Genomic DNA, 17,475 nt, shown 5'->3' with positions numbered 1-17,475 from the left:
AAAATTAGCACAAAACATATATAATAAATACCACAACAATACAAATAACACAAAAATATTCCTGAGTATAATACGCGCTAAACAACCACAGCTGACAATATCACATTATAATCACATTTGTACCCCAAAAGAGGGTCTTAACATCACGGTGACATTATCATCATTCAAATCACATGCTATATACACAAAAATAACAAATTCTTGAATCACAACATTATAAGTTGCCTAACATGAAATATCTCGGAGTAGTCTTGACACTATAAGTCCATGATATCTATTACTGCCTTAACAGGTAAGCAAATTATCTGTGGCCTAATACAAGCAATTTCAATCAGCATAACACTTAAATTTGCAATATCAAATATCTCCTTAATTCATTTTGAAACAGCAACAATTCATAGAACATGATTAAATGAACAATTATTTACAAGAGCATATATACATTTTCATAAAACACTTAATTATGTCTAACTCTACCATTTTGTCTAGGTCTTAAATTGTATCTCCCCCTAGTAGGTAAAAGTTGCATTTCTCCAAAATATTGGTTGTTTGTTACATTGTCTCCCAAATTGTTAGGATTGTAAGGGTAAGAAGAAATATCTTCACTTTGTGTAGGAACGGGTTGCAAAATCTCATTATTCTCATCGTCGGTGTTAAGACAATCCAGCCTTTTTTCCATACGACTGATGTCTTCGATGTGCACTAACCTGTTATTATTAGGTTGATTAATATGTTGGATTCGCACAACCACAGGGGAGATGACCTCCACCACCTTATATGGGCCCAAATTAGGTTTATTGAATTTCTTGCATAATCCCGGTTTAACCCGTGGATTAAACCAATAAACTACATCGTCAATTTTAAAAGACACCTGTTTACTAATCTTATTTCTACGATTTATACTAACATCTGCAGCCTTATCTAAATTTTCTTTAACCTCTTTATAAACTTTATGAAAGTTTTTTAGCAAAATGTTAGCAAAATCAAGTTCATCAGAATAAGAAAAGGGTGGTGGGCTATCCAAAAATTTTCTAGGTAGGTTTAATTCTCTACCATACACAAGGTAAGCAGGAGAAAATTTAGTTGAGTCATGACATGTCGTGCGTAATACCAACAATGCATAACTCAATTGGTGATCCCAATCATTATGCCTCTCATTAACCAGTTGACTTAAAACATTACCCAGTGACCTATGCCATCTTTCTATAGTACCATTTGAGCTGGGTCTATAAGCCAAAATTTCTACCTTTTTAATCCCAAAGGATTCATATACACACTTCATGGCCTGACTCAATAAATTTAATCCTCTGTCAGTGATTAGTGTCTGGGGCACCCCATGCCTACAGATAAATTCCATAAGAGCTTCTGCAATGTGCTCTCCATCTGCAACTGGCACCGGAAATGCCTCAACATATCGCGTAAAATAATCAATAAACGTTACAATATATTTGTTACCTCTTAAGGAGGTTGGTAATGGCCCTACAATATCACATGACACCTTTTGAAACGGATAATTAGCTATTGGAGTTTTTTGAAAGGGAACTTTATTTTTGGGTTGATGTGCCTTTCTTTCGCAACATTTCTCACATGATTTAATCCAATTAATAATATGTTTTACCATTTGTAGCCAATAATATAAATTTGTAATTTTATGAATAGTTTTTCCTATACCCGGATGACATGCTACTTTCGAATCGTGCATGATTTCCAAAATATGCTTAGTTAAACTCACAGGTATCACTATCTTCTCCTTACCCTTATTAGATTTCACATCAACACACATAATTATTCCATCCGAATCAACAAAAAAATGAATATTCTTACTTTTAGTTACTTTATCTGGATTATTTTTTATTTCTTTACAAAAGTTATCTAACTGCTGTTTTTCAATTAACTCCTCAATGGTACAATCTGCTAAATTACTCAAAATTTCAATTTTTTCCCCCATAAACAAATTAGTTTTTACCGTTTCAGAGTTTTCTACTTTTCTAGACATAAAGTCTGCTATACTATTCTTTTTACCAGCTAAATACTTTATTTCATAATCAAAATTTGACAGAGATACTGTCCACCTAGCAATTCGATTAAACGAATCTTTAAATTTTAGTGATGAAGTTAAAGGTGCATGATCTGTGTAAATAAAAAATCGTTTGCCTAATAAATACTGCCTATAATAATTTGTAAAGAAAACAAATGCTAGAGCCTCTCTTTCCGTCACAGAATATTTTGTTTCAGCAGGTTTTAGTTTACGGCTACCAAAAGCAACAGGCTTAGGAAAACCCTCATTATCCAACTGAGATAATACAGCTCCGATAGAGTGATTAGATGCATCAGTATATAAATGAAAAGATTTGCTCATGTCGGGTAAAGACAAACATGGCTCTTGAACTAAAGCATTTTTTAAATCATTAAATTCTAATTCAGCTTCTTTTGACCACTTAAAATTACTCTTATCTTTAGTTAAGTTAGTAAGGTGAACTGATCTTTTACTAATTTCTGGAATAAATTTTCTATAGTAATTAATGCAACCTAAGAAGGATTGGACATCAGTCTTATTTTTTGGAATTTTAAAGTTATTAATTACCTCAACATTTTTCCTTTCAGGATATACCTGCCCTTTACTAATAATAAAGCCTAAATATTTAATTGTATCAGTTAGGAAAGTACATTTAGATGGTTTTACCTTTAAGTTATTTTGGATTAATCTATCAAAAACATTCTGTAATTTAGGAAAATGGTTATCAATGGTATCACTGCAAATGATGATATCATCAATGTAAACCCCCACACTAAGTGGGTCTAGCCCTGATAACACCAAGGACATAAGTCTTTGAAATGAGTTTGCACTTGTTCTTAATCCAAAAGGAGTTCGAGTATATTGAAACAGTCCTTTGTGAGTTGTTACAGCCAATTTGTGCCTATCCTCCTCAACGACAATCTGCTGTAAAAACCCATTCATTAAATCTAAACTCGAATATACCCTCCCACTTGCCAGATTATCAATGGCTTCAGAAATGTTTGGTATCGGGTATGTATCAGGGATCACTTTTGTATTTAAGCCTCTACAATCTGTTACCAGTCTAAAATCCCCTGAAGCTTTCTTAACTAACATAACTGGTGCAGCAAAGCTTGAAACTTAAGGTTCTAAAATTTTTGCCTCAATTAAAATGTTCAATTGTTTATCCATTTCCTCCCGCAAGTGATAAGGAACCCTATATGGTCGTTTTTTAACAGGTTTATCATCAATTAAATCAATTTTATGTTTAACTACATCACAACCAGGTAGGTCAAGTACTGATGCTGCAAATACGGCTTTATTTTTTTCTAAAAATTCTAATAACTTCTTCTGATTTACTATATCTAAATGATCAATTTTAAAAGTTTCCTCCCAATTTAAATCTGACTCTGGAATTTCCCCTATATCACATTCTTCAAACTGATAAATTTCTTTAACTTGCTCTTGATTTAATACTGGTGAAATATCTACTATTTTAGTTAACTTATTCAAATTAATATCTCTATCTGTGGGGTTAATAATTTTCACCAAAATTCTATCATTGTTATTATGAACAGACCTACCTACCACATATTGTCGTTCTTCTGGGTTGTAAGCCTCAGCCAAAATCAGAGATGTACTTAAACGACTTTTAATCTGGACTCTAACCATGCACTCAGAATATGCAGGCAAAACCTTCTTTTTGTTTACATAACCATAAGTATTAGAATTCAAATTCTCCACAACTGTAACAGAAATGATATTAACATTAAAAAATTTAATTTTTTGATCATTCGATATCATACAATTCTCTTTAAAATTTAATATACACTTATTGTTTTGTAAAAATGGTTGACCTAGGATAATTTGAAATTTATCTGAAATAGGAACTGGTGTTATATAAAAATTTGCTAAATATTCACTATTGTTAATCATAAATTTTAACTTTACTTGCTCCTGAATGTTTATCAATTTGTTTGAAATTGTTCTAATTTTAATGTTACATTTAAATTTATTGCCCCCCTCTGGAATATATTTCTCCTCAATTACATTTATAGATGCCCCAGTATCAATTAAAGCAACATTTTGTTTATCACCTAACCCTACCCTTATTGTAGGTAAATTACCTGACTCATTTATGAAAATTTCATGCACTGTCATGGGGTCACTCTCCTGAGGCTGTGCTATCCTGGAGCCCCTTTTCAGTTTAAACCTTTATTTTCTAACTTAGCCCGACAATTTCTGGCAATGTGGCCCTCTATATTACACCTGTAACATTTTATTTTTTTCTTCTCCTTCTTAAAACTTTGGTAACTCATTTGTGATTTTTGCAACTGATCTACCTTTTCGGTTAATGATATAACTCGTGCCGTTAATTTGTCGCATATTTCGGCTAAATTATGGGTAGATTCCCCTGCATATACCTCCTCTTGTCTCTGCACTTCTGCTTGACCATTAAACGGTTGGGCAAAGGGATTCAAAACACTGGCTGTCATCTTTATCGCGTTTTCTTCCAACACAGCCACCCTTTTTAACTCCGCCACATCCTGTGGATCTCTAGCTAATACCCCTCTTAAGGTTTCCGGCTTAATGTTGCTCTTTAACATATTTAAAAGCATATGTTTGCGTTGAACCTCTGCCGCTTCCTTACCTACTTCCCCAAAATTTAACGCTTTACTTTTTAAAGTAGCTTGAGCTATAAAACGCTCCACCGGCATATTCATTGGTTGTTTGAAATTCAAAAAATCAAAGAGGCTAACATTAAGTGAGGTATGCCTTATATAATTTTTCCTCAAAACTTTTACCATACTATCATACGTATTTGCTTCATCCCTATTTTCATTTAACAGCTCCCTGGCCTCCCCATATAATCTGTCCCTTAACACAAATCTTTTGTCACTTTCTGACCACCCAAATTGGGATGCTGCATCTTCTATCCTTTCTAAACATTCAGACAAAGCAATGCCCCCTTCCCCTCTAAAAGTTGGTAACAAGGAAATATGCATTACATTAAGTGTTTGTGGAACAAACACCCCAGCTACTGCTGTCTTATCTTTATCCATCGTAATGTACGATTAAAAATGCATAAGATAAATATATAATAAATTATATTAGTAAAACACAAGTAGCTGCACTAAATATATCAAATAAATCATAATCAACACCAACTTTAAAATGCAAATTACTACCTGACTAATACCATTACCATAAATTAAAATAATTGTCTTATTAACATACAAATAAATAAATAAACAAGTAAGGTTAAGCCATGCTAGAGGTCACGGCACCATTTGTACCGTTTAGTATAGTTATTCCCCTACATTTAAACATCGCGTTGTGTATTTCTTCCCTTTCCTAAGTTAATTATTAATGATCCCCCGATTCTCCAGCATGGGATACCTTACCTGTTTACCTGCAAAGTAAAAATTAACACCCTCATCACACAACAAGAAAATAAATACTATCTAAGGTATTAGATTAAATAACTGGGTTTATTAAATTACTTCAAAAAAGGATTAAGTCCTTAAGGGACTTGATTAAAAAACATTTTTAAAAATTACGAAAAATAACACATTCATTACGAATACATATGAAAAAAAGTTGTCCGAGGGGACTAGCATCAAACAAGCAAACTGCACATCAGTGATTACCACGGGCTAACATCTTGCCCCTTATATACGATACCATACCATATTAACATTACTGCTTGGAGATTATGCACTTATCATATCACCTCCTCAACTCTTAGCCATTAGGCTTGGTAGATGAAAAACTACCACTATAATGCCAGGCCACGTGTGGCCACTACACGTGAGTTTTTTCTCACCAGCACTAACTCATGTAGCATACATTCGGGTTAAGTTATTCACTCACATAACATGCCAATATGCCTTACCATAGGCACGGATTACACTACTCTAAAAAGGATTTTATCACTTCATTGGGATAATCAACAATTTTTCCAGGAGCTTTTCAACCATCTCCTCAGCTCGTGAACATCAACAGCATTCCTTTGAAAACATCAATTTTATCATCCAACCCAGTGTGTTGCCACCATACAGTATTACAAAAGTACAAATTAAACTTACGACCAAAAGTGAAATATATTAAATTAAAGGTTTATATTAATCTATTCTTAGTTAAAATTATAACATTTAACAATAAAACTTAATTATTACATTTATATAAAAATATTAAAAGTTCAGAAAAAAGGTTTATTTTTACTGTCATTATTATAAGTTTTAAGACTCATGCTGCCACCTATTGGCACAAAAATAAATTTAAAAAAAAAGAAACTGTAAATTAACTTTTATCAGTACAGCAATTAGTTCACACTTTCCCTATATATATTTATATATCTTGTTCAAATTCCCAATCTTTAATTAACTACTTTTTATTCATTCCCTCAAGTTCAAATACATTTTTTTTAAATTTGTAGTGGATGACTCTCGATGTTAATACAGTTTTTTTCAAATATTAATTCATTAATTAAATAGGGATGAGCGAAAAACGAAATTGAATTTTCTGATTAGTTAAGCGTTAGTCATTGTTTTAAATGTTAGTATAAGAGATTCAGTTCTTCCCACATTTTAAAGATAATATCAATGATCATTTTAAACTATTTGAACAAACAATAGTTTATTGCGCACATTTAAATATTTAATTATTTTATATTCGCTGCGTCAGATAAATTCAATAAAGAAAATTACGTGGTAGCAGGTGTTGTCCACGTCACCAAATTTATACTTTTATAGCTGTCTGATACCACGTGCTTTTTTTCTCCTCAATTCCTGCAATTAGTTCACACTTTCCCTATATATATTTATATATCTTGTTCAAATTCCCAATCGTTAATTGACTACTTTTTATTCATTCCCTCAAGTTCAAATACATTTTTTTTAAATTTGTAGTGGATGACTCTCGATATTAATACAGTTTTTTTCAAATATTAATTCATTAATTAAATAGGGATGAGCGAAAAACGAAATTGAATTTTCTGATTAGTTAAGCGTTAGTCATTGTTTTAAATGTTACTATAAGAGATTCAGTTCTTCCCACATTTTAAAGATAATATCAATGATCATTTTAAACTATTTGAACAAACAATAGTTTATTGCGCACATTTAAATATTTAATTATTTTATATTCGCTGCGTCAGATAAATTCAATAAAGAAAATTACGTGGTAGCAGGTGTTGTCCACGTCACCAAATTTATACTTTTATAGCTGTCTGATACCACGTGCTTTTTTTTTCCTCAATTCCTGCAATTAGTTCACACTTTCCCTATATATATTTATATATCTTGTTCAAATTTCCAATCGTTAATTAACTACTTTTTATTCATTCCCTCAAGTTCAAATACATTTTTTTAAACTTGTAGTGGATGACTCTCGATACAGTTTTTTTCAAATATTAATTCATTAATTAAATTTAATTAATTAATTTTAGTTTTATCTGGGCGAAAATTTTTTAATTATTTAATACTAAACTAAAATTTAAAAAAATTTCTTTTTGACTTAAGTCGGAATTGACTTTAAATCTTTATTTTATATATTACTTGTTTTTGAAATTAAAATAAAGGTATGTCTACTCACTATCTGCAGGAGAGTTAAATACTTTTTCCACCATAAATACTTTCGCATGTGAGGACCGAAGGCAGCTAATCCGTAATATAAATACATTACGACATGAATTGACAAGTTAATACCGCATGCAACGAAGGCGTAGTACGCTGAAAGGAATTAAAACATATTTATATTATCATTCCAGTATAAAATTTCTTTTTTAAAACATCATTGAAATTTTCAATTTTTGCCTTGTTGTTAAAATGTAAAATACTAAGATATTCTTTAGAATGCCTATGTATCGAGGCGCGTAACGGTGTCTCACAGCAAAACAAGTATTAAATATTCATTAAATTTTAATTTCCAAGTTATATTTCTAAAGCTATCATATAAAATAAGTTATCTGCAGATTCATATTTCTTTCTGAGAATGTTTCATTTATTCATTTGCAAGAACAGTAATTGGTAATTACATGTTAGCTTTACTAATTATTTTCAAAATTTTAATAAGTTAAACTAAAAAACGTAATACATTAACTTACGTGTTAACATTATAGAATACGTAAATATGCCTTTTTAACATTTTTTGCTTCACGAAAAATTGCAGATAAAAAATGATAAAGATATTTTTCTTACTATATCTTATACATTATCCCTAATATTTGTAAGCCATCTTTAAATTATTTATTTACATTAAATATAAAGCTAATAATAAACATTTTTTTAATTAGTTATAGCCAATGTATTGATTAGAAAGTGTCATTGCATACGAATTGGTGGGCAGGTCAAGGGATGGAAAGTCACGGTGGTGGCTGTGACCCCACAAAGATTTTCTGTAGTCGAAAAATTTCCCCTAGCCACTAGACATATTTATTAAATTCCTTTTTTGTCCCGCAGTGGACTGATCGTTAAGACACGGTTCTCATCAGATCACCGAAGTCAAGCATCACTGGCTGCGGTCAGTGTGCGGGTGGGTGACCCACTTGGATCAGTCTGCGTAGGGACCGAGGGTGTGCGGTATTGGTCCTCGTTAAACTGTGCTACCGTAAAGTGCTCGACTTCGCGCGCAGGTCGTTGGGCTACCGAAGCGGGGGTGCCATCCCCTCTGCAGAGGATCAAAATTGTGATGGCATGTTTTCGGATCATCCTCAGGGATGTTTCCCAGACCGTCGCCAATAGCCCATTGTGCAGCTCTAGTGCGACGTAAATCAACAACAACAACTTTTTTTTTTGAGAATAAACAAATAAAATTAGTCAAGATTCCAACTTTATTTAACTTTTTTAAATAGCGATGATAAATACAATGTTTCAGAAATCCATTCCACAATTTTCCTTAACAAATCTAATCCGCTCCTCGTTATTAAAAAGCCTATTTTTTAATCATTTTTAATGGAGCTCTTATCTCCGAATACAAAAGAGCCAGTTTCACTAGACAAGACCAGATTTTATGATAAAGAAAAATTCAAAAAGTGTAACAGTGAATACAGTTTAGTTACTAATATAGATGAGCGCTGTCAGAAAGCTAAAAAAAATAATTACTAAAATTATCAATTGTAATTACATACTGCAGAAACTTATCTCAATTTTTAAGTGCATAAACATTTCTACTACTGCGTGAGCAACACAAAAGTTGAACTTTTAATTTGTTGAAATATTTTTTCGTCTCAATTAAAAAAAATATTATTGCCACCGTAACCACTATTTCAGGATATTTTCACCGAACATATGCTTCTCACTGTTGCAATTCTTAAACTATTTAATGAAACAACATGGGATTTTGAAAATTTCAAGAGAAATTTGATTTCAAAACAAAAATAAACACCAACATGATTGAAAGCTTCATTCACTGCAACAACAAAAAATTGCCAATTGAAAACAACATTCGATATGTTTCAAGTGCTCAAAGATAGGCACCCATTTTCAAGACTTATCAGGTGCGAATGAGAAGAAACAAAAGTGATTTGAAATAAAATAAAAAGTAAAGTTGTCAAAAAAGGAAAAATAAAGGAGAGAAAAAAAAACCAGAAAAAGTCTCAATAGCCGAGGGGGAAAAAAGATGAAAAGCAGAACGCAACGCGAAAAATCGCAGTGACCGAGAGGGGGAAATCAGAGTAAAATGCTTTTGCACGTGCCATGGAGAATTGGTGAGGAGCTTTCGTTAAAATGGGAATCAGAGTTCATATGAATAAAACAAAATTCCAGGGCGTCAAGATGAGCTGTTGTAACTGGAAATAATTTTGGCATTGTCGAAATTAAATTCATGCCCACTATTCCAACAATTGATGATTTCTCGTATTCTTGATATGCCGTTATCAAAAATACGAGAAATCATTATTTTGATTTTATGTATGATATTGATGCACAATTTCAGTATGTTGTTCAGAGTTACAAAAAAAAAAAAAAACACCTTGTACAATGTTTGATTTAATCATTGGATTTTCACATTCTAGGAGTCAATCTTCATGGTTCGAGGAGGGGATCTCAACTATGCTAATTAATAGGTGCAGACAACATTTTAAGTTATGATATTAGACACAAAAACACACTTTCTATAAATAAACATACCTTTTTTTCCCTACGAATTCGGATTTCTCTGACCCCTATAATATAGGGGCAACCGCAATCTCGGAAATATGGTCCCAATAGTTGGTCAGAAGAGCTCTCCAAAATTTGACCCCTTAATGTTATTTTTATTTATTGGGTATTTTGCTAAATCTAGAGCACTTTTGAAACGAATTGAAAAATTTTTGCACACAGTTATGATGTTCGTTTATCCAAATGAAATTCCATTAAAAAAATAACTTTAAGTAAATATTTATTATTTTTAATTATTTTATTTCATAATGGTCCAAAATATAACGAATTGTAAGGTTCACATTTTTTTAAATCATTTTAAGGAATGTAATTTTATATGGCACAAAGCAAAATTTGAATGAAATTGGTCAAATGTTTCTGACTTTTTCTAAAATTCAATTTCTCAGGAACTATTCAACTCATTTTACTCCATTTTTATTACTCTGGTTTTATTTTTTAAACTTTTGGTTTACTGGTTTTAATATTTGCTTTTAGTATTTTACCTCGGCACTTTCCGTTTCCTTGACTTTGTTCTCCCCTTGAACTGACACCTTCATTATACATACATAGGACATTCGAATTTGAAATCTTGATCTTGATGAACTTCAGCACCCTCTGTCTTACCTGGTGTCATCTTTGAGTGTTTATCCATTTTAGAGAAACTTTGGTTTACCTTAGAAAATTTTTAATCTTAGAGGCACTTAACCTTGAATGGGGGACACTTGAACTTTTAGTCGACTATTTTAATTATTCTATTCTTATTTTAGTCTTATTTGTATTTAATGTGATTTTTCATATTTTTACCCTTTGATGTTTTACCTGACCTTACTTTTATATGTTTTTACCCGTATTTTTGACACTTTCAATGTTAGTTAATTTTATTCACTTAGATGTTTTAAGCTTAGTTATTTTGTCACCTGTTCTCTGCCTACGCTTCTGTTGGCTGCTATGCATCTGCCTACGACGGTGAAATCGAGGCTATTCTAATTGCCCTAAAACAACTACAGCGTCGTACTGACCAATTTTCTAGAGCCGTCATCTTATCTGACTCTAAAGCAGCACTTCTTGATACTAACTCTCCACTGATTCCCCAATCCATCTCCATTCAGAAATGCATTGATTGTCTGAAAGACCTGGCACTAAAAGGCAAGCAAATCGTCCTCCAATGGATCCCGAGACATTGCGGTATTTGCGGTAATGAAAAAGCTGATTTCTTGGCCGAGAAAGGAACAACTATTGCCCAAGCATCTCGTTGCTCCATCTCTCTGCACTCATTCAAATTGCTAGTCTGAAACCTATTCCGGAACATGCTCTCAGACAATTTCCGTAAAAGCAATGTACACAAAACCTGGTTCAACCATATTTTAACTATCCCAAATCAGCCCAGGTTTAAGGCAGTCGCTCTCTTCAGACTTGTAACGGGCCATGACAGTCTGGTCAAACACCTTTTTAGTATAAACATTTTTGACTGTCCTAAATGCAAGCTCTGTCGCCTTGGGGAGGACATGGACTTGCCCCATATTTCCGTCTGTCCTGCGCTCATCTCCACTACTGTGTCTGGACGCTACTGGGAGGCTAGGGCCCGTATGGGCTAAGCATGTCACTATGCATTCAATTCCATTTATCTCTTTTTGTCTTGTTTTTCTTGTTATTTTATCCTTTTTGTTCTTTTAAATTGGCCTGCCATTGGAAATTTTAAAAAAAATGTTTTAAGCACTTTTAATTTTTATTCTATTTTATTTTTATCATCTTTTCGATTTTGGGATTTTTCCCATGTGTATTAATCTTTTTAGTTTTGATTTTACTTTTCTGTAGTTCTCTTGTGTTTAGTTCACGTGACAACGGGTGAAACACTTATCCGCAAACTCCCTCGGGGGTAGGTCGGTTACTATTAGTCTTACTCAATTTTGGCATTTTCCAATTAAAATTACATTCCTTAAAATGATTTAAAATTTCTATACCTTACAATTCAAAATTTTTTAGATAATTATTAAATAAAATAATTAAAAATATTGAAATTTACTAGAAGTTAGTTTTTGCATGGAATTATCCTTGCAGAAGCGGGCTGCATAATTGTATACAAATTATTTTTAATTCTCTTAAAATGTTCTCGAGATATAGCAAAATACGAAAAAAAACTAAAAGTAACATTAATTGGTCTAAATTTCGGAGAGCTCTCATCACCAAACTATTGGGACCATATTTTCTGAATTACGGCTATATCGCCCTATATTTTGGGGGTAAGAAATCCGAATTCGTCGTAAAAAAGGCTTGTTTATTCAGAGAAAGTACGTTTTTGTGTCTGATTTCGAAACTTAAAGTTTCGTCTGCACTTACTAACTAGCATATTTGAGATCACTTTCTCAAACCATTAAGATTGAGTCCTAGAACGTGAAGATTCGATTATCAAATCAAAATTTTTTTTTAAGTTCGCTAATTAGAAGAAAAAAAATTTAACTTATTTAGGATATTCAAAACATCAAACAAGTATTAAAAATTAAAATGAGTTTATTTCAAAAGTTTTAGATAACTCAATTTTTTCTTATAAAAAATATAATTTTGCAAGTTTTAATTAATTTCTAGAACGATATGTGAAGGGAAGATATTAGAAGGAAGAATTAAATTTTTTATGCTGTTTTTATTCGTATTACAATAATCAATTTTTTCAAACTTTAACGTTTAAAAATACAATTTTCTTTTTGTGCAATCTACAGAATGCCTACAGATTCTGAATACGACTTACGATTTTTATAATGTTTTAGCAATTGGAATTTTTTTCTTGAAAAAAGACAGAACTGATTAATAAATTTGAATAGGAGGAGAATCATAGGTGTAATGAGATGGAGAAGATGGATAATGCGTATTGAAATGTGGTGCAATAACACGATATTGCTGCAATTGATCGAAAACCATTCGTGTTGAACTCGTTATAAAATTTTTTAAAAATTTGTTTGATGGAAATGGAGTGCGCATTAAACATGTGTTATGATTGAATTAATTTTTTCAAATCTAGTTGGTATTTTTATACTTTATGCGTGCCTAATTCTCACATGGTGGTAGAAATTTGAACTTAATTTTTCCAGATATATTTTTTTCCCTGATCCATATAAAGCACATCAACATCCGTCATCCAACAAAAAATCTAAGTAAGTCTAAACAAAATAACTTTGATTATACCCTTAATTATAATTTCATAAGGCTTTTTTAGTTTATTGTATTAAGTATTATAAAAAATTTATATAACTTACGGACATATGGTTGATGATACTGATATAACCATACAAGAACTATAAACGAATGGTGGAACAAATGAAGCAAAGAGATTTGATTATCTTTCTTTCGTAATGCAAAGAATATCTGAAAAATGATCAATGTTACATTAAATCTGATAATTTTTATTTTAATGAGCTAAAATAGAATTTATTAATAAAGCTTAAAGTATCTAATCCCGATATGTATTACATTCATAAAACGTAAATTTATTTTTAACAAATCTAATTTATGGAGGTCAATTCACGAAATTATGTAAAGCTGCCTCCTGTTAAAAAATGTAACTGTTCTATAAACAACTTTTACTTAGGAAACTGGATATTTTTTATTATGTTTAACAAAACCTGAATTTAGATGTTTATTTATTTGAAAAATTTAACTAACATCCATATTTATTTGAGCAATGCGTTAAATACAAAAACTTAAACACAGAAATGACACAAATCCGTTAGAAAATGTCTTTTCAGAAAAAGTATATATTGTCTCATTTCGTAACTTAAAATATCTTCATCGCCAGTTAAATAAAATTTCTGAGTCCTAAAGATAGCAAGTTAGTCGGGAAAACTTGATATTTTGTTCTTTTCCCCATGTGCGCTGTACGCCTCTCCCATTTAGCTGAGTTTGCCAAATTTGTTATTTTATCCTCAACTGTATAAAAAGTACTTTACGTCACTTCCGTGTAGTTGAGTTTGACAAGTTTGAAATTTTATCCTCAAATGTATAAAAAAAAAGTTTAACATTGAAAACAATTTGTAAACTTAATTGTATTTGCACTTTTTTTCTAATACGAAAAAAAAAATCAATTTCAATTCATTGTTCAATATTAACTGTTGTTATTTTATTTTCCTCGCACCAAACACTTATGTTTGTAAAAAATTTATTCTTATAATTATTGTGAATTAAATTGGTAATAATTATTAAATTGAAAACAGTATTACGATTTGATCACAAAAATGATTATCTTGTGCATTGATCGCAATAAATTTGTTAATTCAAATTTCTTGAGCCATTAGAATTGAATGTTAGTTAGGAAAATTCGAAAATGTTCCTAACATTAAATATTCTCCGTTTTCTGTGTGATTTGTGTTTCTAATTTCGTAAATTATTATAATGATTGGTTTTATGCCGTAAAAGTTCTATCAATGTTCTATGAGTAAAACTACGAAAAGTTCTCAAAGTTCTATGCATAAGATTTTGAGCTATTGACTATAAATAATTGGTTGAGTTTTTGTTGAAAACAAGTTGTATTCTTGCAATAGCGTAAGTCTTTGAAATGTTGATTGTAGAGAAAATGATTTAAAATAAATAACAATCTGTTATATACATGTAGAAGATGCTTTAAATAAATATAAGTAAAAAGTTTGTTCATACCGTATCCAGAAGTTCCAGGTATTTCGTTAACCATGCATACCAAGTGCAATGAACTAACTGTCGAGAAAAAAAAAGTTTAAAATATTATTTTGAATCAAGTACACAGAAAAAAAGTTCTTGGAAAATTATAATTATATTATATATTATTGTTTGGTGAAGACGTTTCTGGCAAAAGCAACCATAATTCCGGTGATGAAATTAAGTATACAACATTTAAACCAGTCATTTGGTAATTTAACCGTTTGTTTGTGGTAACAATTTATTGGAAATTCTAGTTCTTCTTTTAGTAAAAAATACAAAACTTAAAAGTAAATTTCGCTGAATACACTTACAAAAATAGTGCGTTTTTGAGGCTATTTTTAAGATGACATTTGTGAAAAATTCTCCTAACGTAGAAAACGAGAATTGGATTGGCAAGAAAAATTGTCTCATCAGTGAACTGCAATTTTAACCTCGTAAAATCAACATCAGTTACACCTTGTGATATTAATCTCCTATAAATCTCAATAACACTTTTAGTTAAAATTGAATGAAATTATTCACACCTCAAATATATTTATTTGCCAGAAGTGTAAAAAAAAAAAAAAAAAAAAAAAAAAAAAAAAAAAAAAAACATCATAAGTTGATTGGTCTGAGGTAGATTTCTATCACTCTCAAACAACCTCAAGCGTGAACAAAAAATTTCATGCACCTAGATTATAAATCTTGGGATGATGATTTTTTTAGGTTGTTTTTGAATTCAATTTCAAATAAACCTCAACTAATTTATAGCACCTCAAAACAACCTCAAAAACACCTTAAAGTTTTGTAAGAGTGCGTGTTTTTTGTGACATTCTCCAAAATATCATGATAAAATTTCCAAAATATTCTGTCACTCACTTTAGCAGCCAACCTTTCGATGACTATGCTTTATACTAGATGGAATGCCTTGTACCAAAAGTATGTTTTTTTTTTGAGTGGAGAAATGTAAAAAGAGAAATTTACTTGTATGTAATGATCGTAGATTTCTTTGGAAGCTCTCATCTCACATCTTACTTTCCATGTAGCTACAAGATACTTGATATTCTGGAATGTAGACAATTTTAATAACTGAATCAAAAACTTAGAAAATTGAAAACTTTATTCTCAGAATTCATATTTCATTTATATATATGAGTCGCGTTTATTCACTTGTAACTTTTATGAAAATGGGGAGCCAATAAAGCTTTTAATTGTACTGTAGATAATTTGAAAAATCTTGGTGGGGGGAAATATTCTAAGCAAAAAAAAAACAAAAAAATGGAGCATTCTAAGCAAGAAAAAAATCATTATAAATTAAAGTTACTTAAATGTATTTTTTTACAAAATATAATGTACAGTCGGCAAAAAAAAAAGATATCACCCTGAATAACTTTCGTTCTAATGATCGGATTTTCACGAACTAAGTGTTAATCTTAATGGTTCCTGGGGGTGACCTCAAATATGCTAATTAATTATTGCTAACTATTAATTAAGTTACGAAATCAGACACAAAAACGTACTTTCTCTGAATAAACATATATTTTTTCTTACATATTTGGATTTTTAACCTTCAAAATATAGGGGGTAGCCGCAATCTGGGAAATATGGTCCCCATAGTTTGGTCAGGAGAGCGATCCAAAGTTCGTACCCCTTAATGTTAATTTCACTTTTTACGTTTTTAGTCATATTTTAAAAACTAATAAAGCAATTCGAAGAAAATTTCACCCAGTTATAAAACTCATTTACCCAAAGATAATTTTACGAAAAAAATAATTTTTAATAATTGTTAATTATTTTTTATTATTTAATTAAATTAAGGATGAAAAATTTTTGAATTATAAGGTATGAATTTTTTTATACCATATTAATCTACATATTTTTCAATTGAAAAATCTAAAGTTTCAACTGTTTTTATTTATTAGAAGCTGAGAAAAATTAAAATTAATTATTTTTAAAAAAATAATTTGGCGACAATGAAGAAATGATTAAATGGAGCGATTAATATTAAAATGTGATAAACTTGCGAGGAACTTGACTTCGCGCGCTTAGCATAAAATTTCATTCATATTTTTTTCGCTAATAATCGTTTGCTTATCTTTTCATTTTTATTTTTTTAAGCTATAAAATACGATGTTTCTTCTTTAGTCGTCTAAAATTCTATTTGCAATTTAGTAAAGAAATTTGAATAAAACATTTTATTGAATAAAATACATTTTATTCAGAGAATGTGGAGTTTTATAAAAGCATGCTTCTGATAGAATATGATTATACAACAGATTGTGCTTCTTTAATGTGATTTTTTTTTATTTTTTTTTTCTCAATAACTGATAAAATTTCAATAATATACATACGAATGAATAAATTTGGAATAAAATATTCATCAATTTCTTGAATATATATTTTATAAATATTAATAAAAATACGCAGTCAACATTATTAAGCATCTCTCCCAACATCGCAAATTTCTCAAAATCTTATAGGGTAAACTAACCAGTGGAGGAATACTTAAGCTTAGCTTGTCTTTAAAAAAAAATCATAAAAATTTCAAAATTTGTAATTTTAGCTAAATGACGTATTTGTTATTAAATGCATGTCGACATATTTGTTATTAAATGCAAATTATGCAAAAAAAATTTAGATAACTTACATAATATTGTTTTAAGCTTTTGGTGGTTTAAATAATAAGTAGTAGGATAACCA

General features: G+C 30.5%; 1 protein-coding gene across 3 annotated transcripts in view; it reads right to left on the bottom strand.

Moving 5' to 3' along the window:
- LOC107442809 (very long chain fatty acid elongase 7) overlaps positions 1 to 17,475 on the bottom strand; it is a 62,477-nt gene that overhangs the window by 12,445 nt on the left and 32,557 nt on the right. For 2 of the 3 annotated variants that reach the window (XR_015435908.1, XM_043056063.3), the window contains exons 4-7: positions 15,760 to 15,840; positions 14,776 to 14,832; positions 13,383 to 13,491; positions 7,592 to 7,728 (exon numbers count right to left, since the gene is read on the bottom strand). Coding sequence is in view for 1 of the 3 variants with exons in the window: in XM_043056063.3 (XP_042911997.1) it covers positions 7,592 to 7,728; positions 13,383 to 13,491; positions 14,776 to 14,832; positions 15,760 to 15,840 (384 nt within the window). In the remaining 2 variants the exon portion in view is untranslated. Of the gene's footprint in view, positions 1 to 3,583; positions 3,742 to 7,591; positions 7,729 to 13,382; positions 13,492 to 14,775; positions 14,833 to 15,759; positions 15,841 to 17,475 lie in introns of all 3 variants that reach the window. The other variant, XR_015435909.1, reaches the window with a different exon arrangement.

The sequence above is a fragment of the Parasteatoda tepidariorum genome, chromosome 8, assembly GCF_982258835.1.
Source record: "Parasteatoda tepidariorum strain Cologne lab strain chromosome 8, Ptep-v5.0, whole genome shotgun sequence".
NCBI classification, from domain to species: domain Eukaryota; kingdom Metazoa; phylum Arthropoda; class Arachnida; order Araneae; family Theridiidae; genus Parasteatoda; species Parasteatoda tepidariorum.
This window is presented reverse-complemented; position numbering and strand designations above follow the sequence as displayed.